Raw genomic sequence first — 12,045 nt, forward strand, 5'->3', positions numbered from 1 at the left:
TTTCCACAGAACCTTGAGTCCAGGTTAAGGGTTTTGCTGCCAGATGATGTGGGTGCTGCTTTAATGGATGGTGTCGTTTTATGTCATCTGGCTAATCACATTCGTCCTCGTTCTGTTGCCAGCATTCACGTGCCGTCCCCTGCAGTGGTAAGTCAAATTGAACTAGTTTGCCTGACTGTCTTTTCAAGCTGGTGTATTTTACTGGAACGTATTAATGAGCTCATCTTGTAAATCTCTTTTCCCTGAATTATCATTAACATCCATTGCATTTTTTTTATCCTGGTTTAAAAGCAAGTCAATAAAATGTCCTTATTTACCTGTGTTTGTGTGTAATTCAACAGCCAAAGCTGAGTATGGCCAAGTGTCGGCGGAATGTTGAGAATTTCCTGGACGCGTGCAAAAAGCTTGGAGTACCACAGGTGTGCTTTCCTTTTTTCCTTCCCTTTCCTTTTTTCATGATGCTAGCTTCATGGGGGTGATAAAGCTGTCTGATAATGCTTGTGTTTGCTTGCATATTCTTTTTGCACAGGATCAATTGTGCTTGCCCCATCACATCTTGGAGGAGCGAGGTCTGGTTAAAGTTGGCGCCACTGTACAGGCATTGCTAGATCTTCCATCATCAAAACCCAACCAGCTATCTACCATGTAGCATTACTGTACCATGGGACGACTGCTAGCATCCCTTTACCCTCTCCCCCCCCCTCTACCCACAGAAAACCTCTTAATGCTGATCTGTGACCACCCCTGTCATGACCCTTCACCCTAACTCAGCTATGGTGAACAGGTCAGCTTCCCCCTACCTCTTATAACCCCCTATGCAGGGGTCTAGGCATTTTTGAGCTTATTCAAATATCACACACTGTTGGAAGAAATTGTAAGTTTATTCATTTCGTTCGGGGATGATGTAGACGACAGACCAAAACGAAACACCAGACTACAATAATACAGCTGTAGACTGAACGGGAATACCTGGAAGCAAGCAAAGTACTTGCTGCTGTTCTGTGACTGACTGTGTCGCCTCTCGAAATCTCTTTTGTACAGTATCTTGATCACATTATTTCTTCTTGCACCGGTGAGCCCAGAGGGCGAGGGCATGAAAAAACTAGGCAGCTTTCTGGCTGATTATGGATTGAAGGAAGGGTGTTGCATAAAGTCACCTGACCAAATCTCCAGCATGAAGTCACAAAGAGCTATCATTGAACTCCACCCAACACAAAGGAATATTTCAACAACCTGTCATATTGTGGGTAAAACTAAAGGCAGAGACACGTTGTAATGTGCATGTAATCGTATGCCCAAACAAATGACATCCATGGACAAAAGTCTATCCTGATTTAAAGTGTGTCAGAAACATTCTGCTGTGGCTGCATTTTGGCAAGGTGACTTATAATTTTGTGGCAACAGACAGTTTTTATTACTATCTGCAGGTCTGAGCAGATGTGTTGGAACAAAGTAAACTCGCAAGCCCATACAAGACAAAAGGTCATATGTGTGTGGGTTCACGTACGTGTTTTCTTTTCATTATTGTTTTCACTTAAATTTTCTGTGTGGGAGTTTTCAATATTAACAGATTAATAGCGAGTGCTTGCCTCAGCAAGTGTTTTTGCTCTTGTGCTCTTATAGACCACTTCGCAAGATGTAAACACTTGTCCAGAAGCATCTTCGTTTTCATTTTTATGTATTAGGGCCCGAGCCACTAGGGGCGCACTCCATATTGTAACCCTTTAAGTGTAACCCATAAAACTAGACTGCCAGAGGGTTAATGTAAATGCATGTGCCTGCTGTGCACCGTTTTCCTGATGACACCCGGGAGGCGCTTGCGCTGATGGCTTGGGCCTGTCATCGCTGCCAATTTTCTTTTGCTTTTAAATCTATCATATACAATTAAATCTTAAATATATTAATTTAACATCTTGATTCGGTTCTAAATATTCTGTTAGTTGTATTGTGTTCTATTGTTTGTGTAGTGTTAAAAAACATCTGCGTTGGACCAGCATTGTCTCTGCCATCTGAAGTGGTCTATACTGTAGGTGAGACATAAAATTGCAAGTGATGCAAAATCCACTTTTATTCCTTGATGGCCGGTCTCGGCGCTAAAAACAAGACAATTAGAAATCCTTGTAAAACACTTTGCACTTTATTTTTCAGTTAAACACCTTTAAAACCCCTGTAATCAAGAATTTTTTTTTATTTATTTAGTTAAATAGATTTTTACTTAATTATGTTTTGTTTTTTTATTTATGAGTTTAAATCTGTTTTACGAGCCTCAGACATGACAGTGAGAGTAGTGTTCAAGCATGAAAACTGGAGGAACCATCATATCAGGTTTTAGGTGGTTTAAGCTGTTCAGCAGTCCTCTTTTCAGGTCATTGACAAACAACATGCAGTGTAATCGTCTAATCGTCTTTCCCATAGCCTTATGTACACTGTAATAAGTCTTACCCAATACCCACATGAGTTCATTCAGGTTTATTTACATTTGGAGCGTCTACGTTGTTGTGGTGGTTTGGTACGCTAACACATTAGAAACGTGACGCAACGCGACAAACCCATTGAGATCAAGCAGGTTGTCATGTCGCGCCTGTCGGGTCCGGTGTAGACACGGTGTTAGCAGCTCCTTAGAAATGAATCATAATGGGACAGGTGGACTCATTTTAAAGAGCCGATTTGGGTGTCCGATTTGCAGGAATGGAGTGATGTAAAAGTTCCTGTAGCGATAGCTGTATTGCAGACTCCCCCTGCATGCTTCACAAATGCGCTTAGAAACAACCATTTGCTTTAGTGAATTGAAATTAATAATTAAATAATTCTACTATTCAAGCAAATATTTTTTATGCTGTCTTGCTAGAAGAACAGTAGGCTTACCTGTTTACCCTTGTGCACATAAATCTTAATTGATTCATGACACCTACAGTCGAAAGCCACTATTTTTCTTTGGGCATTTTTTTAGAATCAAAGTTTGTTATGAGTTATTGCCCGTCACACATAGCAGATAAGACCTTTGTAGACAAGAGTTTCTCAGGTTGATTGCTTATAACTCATCCGAGAATGATTCATATAAAAAAACAAAGACATTAATAATGATAATTTATTATCTTATCTTTTTGTTTCACTCTCCATCACATTCATTATGTAAGACATGTGTATAATGCAAAGTACACCGTACAGTAATACAGCAACTTGGCGATTTGAAGTTATTTCTACATCTCTGATAGATTTCCGGATAGCCAGAGATGTTCAACTCACGCTATAAACTGCCATTTTGGACAGTAGCACTCACAAGACTGAGTATACATTTCACAAAAAAATCATGTTTGACCTAACATACTACAAAACCTATAAACTGCATCCTGTGTCCTATGTTTTGTACTAATATAGGGCATTAAGCAGTATGTTATCCCGTGATTTGCATTAGATGCGAGCATATCAGTGACGTGTGACCTGAAATAAACTGCGATGAGACAAAAGTTTCATGACAGATGAGAATGTCATTTTGATCTTTCCCTATTTAATCCCTTTCTGATACGATTTTGGAATATCACGCTTATCTGCTCTGCATCACATTCTTGTGATGAGAAAATATTCAGTGTGTAATAAGTGTGGTTTCCAATGTAATGAATTGGCCGGAGTCCCCTACAATGCAGTGTGTGCATAGAGCTGTTTTAAATGACACGACTGGATTGCATGTCTGGACAACCACCATTCTTGTACTGTACATTATCTCTGTATAAATGCATTCGGATGTTTCTTAAAAAGATAACAAATAAAACATTTCAAAGGTTGAAGTAATGGAATTAATGATAATTGCATAAAAAGAGTGGCATGTTTGATATGTGAAAACTGCAAAGTTACATCAAATATGCAATCTAGAAGATTTGTCTGTTCCTCTAATAACCTGTCCACAGTCGACTAAAAGACTGATAATTATGAGAGTTCCTGACTTCCAAGGAAAGGGTTTGGTTTTTTTCCAAAGAAAATGACATTTGGACAGGAAGGAAAGGTCAGGGATTCTAGTAGAAACCAACTTGTGCAGCCTTTGCTATTTTGGAATACTGTAGGTACTACATCATAGCAGTATTAAGTCTGTTTGTTCTTTTAACTTTATGATTTTGTATTTAACTGTCACTAAATGTATTGAGAATACACAATTCAAACTTTATGATATAGTTTATTAAATAGTCATTGTAACGAGGTTCAATAAAAGGAAGGAAGGGAGCGACCGTACAACTTTTAATTAAATAAACGAAAGAACAAACTTAAAATGCCGTAAGCTCTCTCACGGGCGACTGCCGGCCATACAAACATAATGTCCAGGCCTGGTCCCCTCTTGTCTTACTCTCCTGTCGCTCGTCCTTTTATACTTTGTATTAGCATCTATCGTACTATTGCTCTTTTATGACAACTCTTTGTAAGTCGCTTTGGTTAAAAGAGTCTGCTAAATGTAAATGTAAATGAGCTGACGTCCATTTTCAAGTATTAACAAGCCTTCCTCTTGTAGACCTGTTAAACATTGTTTCACTTACAGCTGTTAAGTAGAAAAATTATAAAACACCAGGGGGCCCGCTATCTTGTAGTTCCAACTTTGATATCCAGAATTGCGTGTAAAAGTGATCAAATGATGCCAAGTAAAATAAAATCACTTAAACAAGTAGTGCTGGTTCATAGAGCAACAGTCGTTCAGTTACTAAAAAGGGAAAAGTAAAAGTATGTCACATAGTTTCTCTGACAGGATTTTTCCCACACCACAAATCTACCCGGATAGCACACTACAAGTGTGCGTACACACACTAGAGGGTGTCATGAGCCCATACAAATACTAAGAACCATGAGAAACATTCATTCAGACCATCATAAAGCAACTGAATGAACTTATACCATCAGACTTTGACTGTGAGTATACTCTCTCTCTTCTTTAGTCTTTATACTGTTTTCCTGTTGTTTAAATGTAGATATTTGTATATCCTCTCTAAGCAACTTTATGCAATATACTTGATATCAGAAGTTTTAGTTGATCACTACTTTTTTAAGAAAATATACTGTATGTTGAAATACAAGGTCTAAGTATTGTGGTCAAACCTGAATGCTGACATACAGAGGGATTGAGTCTGTCTATAAAAATGCTTCCATCTTTCTTATGTTATCTATACTGCAGTTTGAAACTTTCATAATTTCTTTCCATTTACTTTTTCCCTTTTTTGGCAAGTTCACATTAGTGTTAAAAAGACCTGGATTATTATATATGTCCACATGCGTTTATGAAATGAGATATTTGAAGCATTTCTTTACATACATCTAAATTCTAAACATTTATATAAAACACATTTTTATTTTATTATTGATTTTAATTTAGAAGCATACAAATGTAATATTCATATGAACATACATTTAAAGTTTACATACACTTTGCAAATTCTGGAAAATCATTCAACATTTAAGAACAGTAAGAGTCATTTTGAAAAGTAATGTTTGTTTGGTTTATATTTATAAATGTAAATATTATTCTGTGCAGAGGACTTTATGTAAACATCTGCTATGTGAAATAACTTGTTCAGGTCAGTACTAAATTAAAAACAAACATTTATTTTCAAAATTCCTCTTACTTTTCTTAGCATTTCTTAGATTCTGCCAGGTATGCTTGTGACCACATGTTCCATTGAATTGTACAATATGTATTCCTAAGAACCTGCTCATCATACTATTTCACATATATTTACATATTATTTGAGCATGTATGACCATTTTAGGCTAAGAACAAATTAAATGTACAGTATTGTTGAACAGGTGCTTTGTGGTTGCCATGCCAAAGAACTGTAACATGGCTGAACAAGCTTTCCTGGGGATTAAAACAATTGAACAATGAACGTTTCATGAGAAGTGCTCATCACTTCTGACACATCCCATTTGAAAGTAATAAAACAAGACTAGAGAACTGAATAAACACAGTTCGAACTTTCCTCTCTTGACACAGATGACACTTCTGAGGAATATTCTGCTGCTGAATAAGGAATTTGCATTGCTCTCTGCTGTCATGATAGTTTTAATGACTCAAAAGCCAGTCTCAACATCTGCTGTTTTGGCCTGTGGGGTGTCTGGTAAGTTTAATGACTGATTCCAAATAAATTATTACACCATTTGGAGAGCACAGCTAGATAAAATACATGCCATTCCACATTTGCATGACCATTTGCATGTTATTGACTTTGATACATTACGTTCTTATGTGGAATACGAAGGAAGATATTTTTGAGAAATGTCTCAGTGGTTTTGTGTCCATACTATCGAAGATAACGGGGATCAATGTTTATCGATAATCTGCTGAAAGTTTCTTTTTATTGTAATGTACGGTATGACTTTTGCAACATCATTCTTTTTGTATTTCCTCGATTGCTTCACTTTATGTCGGCAGCAATGGGTTGTACCGTGACTTTGCGTCACAGATCTAAGATAATTTGGACTATGTCCAATAGATTTTGCAATAGCTTGTGCAATCAAAATCAAAATATGTTAATACTTTATACTTTACATTCATGCATATATACTTTCTATCAGTACATGGGTAGTTGACAAATATATCGTACACGTGCCCTATGGTGTGACATAGCAAAAATGTAGAAAACAAAATGTTAATAATACTGTACATTGTTTTATATTAACAATATTCATCATATAAGCATGAGAGAGAAATATCTTTATTGGGGTGTTTTTCAAAATTTTTGCTTTCACACCATAGGACACAGTTACGGTTTATTTATTAACAACCCACTTTTTCTTTAAGATTTGAACCTATGGCCTTGGAACAACTGAATCAAACCTTGTTTGATTTAACCTAGTGTTTCTCAAAGTGTGGGGCGGGCCCCACTGGTGGGGAATAGACACATGACAAGTAGGGCGCCACAAATGGGTGGGAATTTAGACATTTTTGTGCCTATATCTATTAATTACTTTATTATTGACCATACACTCAAAACAAAACAATGACATTTGGGAGAGGTGGTGCTCGGACCCCTACCCTACCTCCAAAGTGGCTAATGGCAGAAAAAGTTTGAGAAACACTGATTTAACCAGACCATGACGAGCCTTTGGGGTGATATTTAGTCATGTTTTCTTTGTACTTCACAAAATTCGTAACTCATGTCACTACACTCACAAATGTTGACAATGATTTACAGTATACCCTTCTCTAAGTGTATTATCTTAGTAATCATACAAGTTATATGACAAAATAACAAACTGTCAACCATCTGTCAGAGAACAATCATTATGATAATCTTCACTATTATGATTACACAAAGTATCATTTTCCATAGTGGATCCACCTGCCAACATTCACATAACAGACCCTGGAAACCTTGGTTACCTTACAATCCACTGGGATCAACCAGCCAGCCTTCAGAACATCACAGACTGCAAAATCAGATACCAGCTCCGATACTATGACACCTATGAGGAGCGCTGGAGAGTAAGAATTTAAATAAATCTCCTATATAGCACACGAATCATATTTTTATTAATAAGGGTTTGCTGTAATTGATCAAGATTTCCATCAGAGTTTTATCAAGCTGTGTTTCATTGAGGAGCCTGCTAAGAATCTCCTGTTCGCATGCTGCTCAACATTCAAGAAAAATATTGAATGACACCTGCATGTTCTGCTATGGCAGCATCTTAAGAAGCACATCTCACAGCCTTCTCTCACTTTATGTTATACAGATTGTCCGAACACATAAACTGAGTTATTCTGCCCAGTTTGACCTTGAGAAACCCATCAAGATAAGAATTGTCACTATGATGGAATGCACTTGCACCAATGGGACAGAGGTCCAAGGAGAGGAGGCAGACAGGGAGTACACACCTGACCTTACAGGTAAACAAAGTCCTCTGCATTACAAAAGTCACCTTCGCTGAAGGCTGTGAGCTGTAGGGTTAATAATGATTACAACACAGAATTCTAAGTAACATAGCACAGATGCTATTGTCTAACGTCATTCTTTTTTCATTCTGAATGTGTGTACTATTGGTGAGGTTGAAAACGCAAATATTTACACAAAGCTGCATTCCAACGTAAAGGTTTCTCAATAGTTTCCAGGCCGTTTTACTTGAACCTTACTGCGTAAGCTTTACAGACCAAATTGAGCATATTGAATAGAAAAAACACACCCTCGTAACAAAACAAAATTTGATTATATCATTATGACAATTATTATGTAATATTTCCTTGTAAGCTGTCCTAAAGGCATTTTTTTCTTCTTTTTAATTCTGGTTGTCATCTGTCCTTTTGGCTCAGGTGTGGAAGAGTCAAGAATAAGAGAGTTTCACTGTGTTTTCCATGAGAAGGAGTATATGGACTGCACGTGGGAGTCAGGACCTGTCCAGCCCTCAAATTCACAGTACTACCTGTATTACTGGTGAGGAACTTTATTCAAGCACCAACAAAAGCTTACAGCAATTTCGTAACTATCACGCAATGGGGCTGATTTGTATGAATTTGTACATTTTAATTCGATTTAAAGTAATAGTTTGAAGAATGTTGATAAGCGAACAACGACGGTACCTATACGCTTCTATTGTATGGACACAAAATCAATGCAAGTAAATGGGTACCATCGTTGTTTACCAACATTCTTCTTTTGTGTTCTGTAGAAGAAAGAAAACCATACAGGTTTGACATTACAAGAGGGTGAGTAAATAATGACAGAATTTTCATTTTTGGGTGAACTGTCCCTTTTAGGGTTGGGTTAGAGGTGACGCTTCAGTATTTATTTGACAAATCATTTGTTTTTATACGATTCACGGTGTACAAATTCATACCAGTTAGCCACGTCATAAAATAGGTGTGTTGTTCCGTGGATTCTTTACTTTCAGTGACACCCATAATGTTCACTACTGTATTGATATGATAAACTGTAATGATACTGAAAATATATTTATCCAAAGCGACTTACAAAATGATATACAATCTTTATTAGCTGACCAAAGTATAAATATACAAAATTACAGAATAAACAAGTATATGTGTATGTCCCAGGCATAGAGAAATGGATGAAACAAAGGAATGCCCAGAATACATCATATTAAATGAGGCTCGGCGAGGATGCAGGTTTCCTCAACAATCTCTGTTAGAGTTCTCTCAGTTTAATATGTGTGTCAATGGATCATCTGCCGCTGGAAGCCTGAGAGCGGCCTTCTTCTCTTTGGAGATCCAAAATTATGGTAACTACACAAACAGCAAACAATCAACAGCTCAACAATGTTCAGAGAACATTTCTCTTATATTTCTGTCTTGCTTTCTGCAGTAAAACCAGCAGCGGTTTCTTCTCTTCAGATGTTAGATACTGATGAACAGTTGAGGTTAGATTGGGTGCCACCCAGTGGTTTAGTTCCAGATCATTGCTTGGAATATGAGCTGGAGAGAAATGTTGTGATGAAAGATGGCGAAGAGAAACGGGTATAGTATATTATAGTTATTCTTTCAGTGCTTTTAAAACAAAATGATCAATAAATAAGGACACCATATATCGAAATGTTATTCATAAAACTTCATAAAGCCTTCAAAGAGCAGCATGAGAAACATTAATTCAGTTGAAAATATGATAAAGTATTTTACTTTTCGGAACAGTTCTAATAGTTACATGCACCGCCGAGCCAAGTTTTGCTCAGTTTGTGAGCCAAATCAAATATTAAAAATGCTACTAAGAAATCCAGTCTAGCATTTTACATTTATCTTCCTCCATCAGCACAGGAAACTTCTTGAGAAAACATCCTACGATTTCCCAAAGGATAGAGAAAGTAAATTTACCTGCTTTCGGGTCAGGTCAAAGATGAGCATGTACTGTGCTGATCAGGGACTTTGGAGCGATTGGAGCCAAACAACATGTACAGGTTAGACTAAAATAATGTAATATTTTAAAATATTAGGTCATATAGTATTCTCTCAAATTGTATATAGCCAAGTAAGTCTATTAGACTTGGAATTTGTAAATGTGCTTTCCTTTTCTTTCCAAAAACGAATCCACAAATTACTCATGGTTATTCCCCTATCAGCTTTAGAAGAGGAAACCCAATATATACCGTCATGGGATCGTCTTAATCTGGTGTTGGGCATCACTGTTGTTGTAGTCCTCATACTCTGTCTTTCATTGTGGATTTTAAAGAAGTCGTGAGTATATTTATTTTATATGTGTTTTTATCCTGAACTATAGAACCTCACTTAACCCATGTCTGTTCTGACAGGTGCAGAAAGAATGACGTTATCTACACTCTATACAAGCAGAAGATTAATGAAACCCTTCCCACAGCCCTCAGTCCAATTTGCCAGTGATTCGATATCTTTATTTTTCTAATCTTGTCATGCACTGTCACCTGTAAATATTTTGTTTCAGTTTTGTGCCAAATCGAAGCATATAATGCCTAGCGATTTAAGCGTTCTAAACTGCACTGAATGTATGATGATCAGAGCGATAACAATAGCTGGTTATGACAGCTGAGTGATATGGACCACAGCATTTACCTGAACTTGTGAACCAGATTGTCTACCGACTATACGTCCTGTTATGTTTACATGGACGTGTAAATTGTCAAAGTTACTCACGCAATAGATTTGCCAAGGAAATGCCAAGGAGCTTGCCATTATTTTATTTCCTTTATTAGCTTGTTCATGACTGTTTCAGTATTTGAGATATGTTTTACTGTTGCTTACATTATGAAATTACAAGTTTTACACCATCAAATAAATACACAATGAAAAAATATATGTGAAGTCTGTAAACCACACACTGATGGAAAACTACACATTTAACTAACATTACATTTTTCCTATTATAGTAGTCAATGATGCCCAGAACTCAAAATTGCAAACTAATCCAAATATCTTCCTTTGTGTTCAGCAGAACAAAGTTATTTATAAAATGAAGTAAATGAGTTTTAAACAATAGATCACCCAAAAAGAAACATTCTGTGATAATTTACTCAGCCTCTTGTCATTTCAAACCTGAATGACTTTCTCTCTTTTCTGTAGAACGTCAAAGAAGATATTTTGAGGAATGTTGGTAACTGGCTGTTCGGTTAACAACTTTCTTCAAAATATCTTCTTTTGTGTTCTGCGGAAGAAAGAATTCATAAAGGTTCGAAATGACAAGAGGGAAAGTAAATGACTATCACTTTAACATCAAATATGTGCTTTTAGCAAAACGATTCAAGCTCTGATAAGAGACTCATTGTCCGAACACCTACTGTATAATAGCTCTTATAGATGACACAGCCATGTGGATGGCCAATTGTCAATGGTTCTTAGGTGTGTATATTGTCAATGAACAGAGAAACATGCAGTGCTGTTGGTTTGTCTTGTGCAGAAAACAGGGTCAGACCGTTTTAGAATTATTTACATTTTGGGGAAAGTTTTTATTTAAATTTGCTCTTCATTGTGTACTTTAGAAATATTTATGTAGTCTGTATGATAGTATGTTGTAAATGTCATCAACTTCTTTGTTTTATTTAAATATGTTTTCCTATCTAATTACCTCATCTTTTAAGTTTATATAAAACTGGTATACACAAAGTAATAAAACATTTTACTGCTGCTAGCTGTTGTGTGTTTGGAGATTTACCTGCAGTTTTACTATGCTAAGTTTTCGATTTTCAGAATGGTTCACATCCATGTGTAGGGAATAGGGTGGCATGGAGAAGGTTTCTGTCAGTAAAACACCAGGGGGCAGCATAAGACAATTTGTATGTTTGTCATAGTTCAGGAGGCTACTGACCACAACAATCTCCTTCGCAGAGCTATTATGTCTTATGGCATTGAGCCAGTTAGCTGCATGCAAGTTGCAAAATAGATTTAAAAACTAAGGTCATCATTCTGTTTTACTTTCCCCTGTGTACTAGACTGCAACATTTTGTTGTTTACTCACAGTATGTTTGCTAGTGTACTTAAAATACTGGTTCTCTGTTCCATCAGAGATTGTACTGTGCAAACATTTAATGTTTAATACAAATGTAACTGTTTAGTTTTAATTCTAAAAAACAGAACCCTTAATAAATAACTAAAGGTAT

General features: G+C 36.6%; 2 protein-coding genes across 2 annotated transcripts in view; both read left to right on the plus strand.

Moving 5' to 3' along the window:
• Nucleotides 1–3,785, plus strand: part of lrch2 (leucine-rich repeats and calponin homology (CH) domain containing 2) — a 69,148-nt gene extending 65,363 nt beyond the window's left edge. The window contains exons 18-20 of the mRNA XM_079478623.1: nucleotides 10–147; nucleotides 342–419; nucleotides 530–3,785. Coding sequence (XP_079334749.1) covers nucleotides 10–147; nucleotides 342–419; nucleotides 530–649 — 336 coding nt within the window. The 3' untranslated portion in view covers nucleotides 650–3,785. The remainder of the gene's footprint in view (nucleotides 1–9; nucleotides 148–341; nucleotides 420–529) is intronic.
• A 1,053-nt stretch (nucleotides 3,786–4,838) lies between these two features.
• On the plus strand, nucleotides 4,839–11,575 carry il13ra2 (interleukin 13 receptor, alpha 2). Its single transcript, XM_079451363.1, has 10 exons — nucleotides 4,839–4,890; nucleotides 5,969–6,092; nucleotides 7,308–7,459; nucleotides 7,708–7,861; nucleotides 8,282–8,402; nucleotides 9,023–9,207; nucleotides 9,291–9,442; nucleotides 9,732–9,876; nucleotides 10,039–10,153; nucleotides 10,228–11,575. Exons 1-10 carry the CDS (start codon nucleotides 4,864–4,866, stop codon nucleotides 10,313–10,315), a joined length of 1,263 nt encoding a protein of 420 aa, XP_079307489.1. The 5' UTR covers nucleotides 4,839–4,863; the 3' UTR covers nucleotides 10,316–11,575.
• Nucleotides 11,576–12,045: the final 470 nt, after the last annotated feature.

This window comes from Barbatula barbatula, assembly GCF_947034865.1.
Source record: "Barbatula barbatula genome assembly, chromosome: 2".
Classification (NCBI taxonomy): domain Eukaryota; kingdom Metazoa; phylum Chordata; class Actinopteri; order Cypriniformes; family Nemacheilidae; genus Barbatula; species Barbatula barbatula.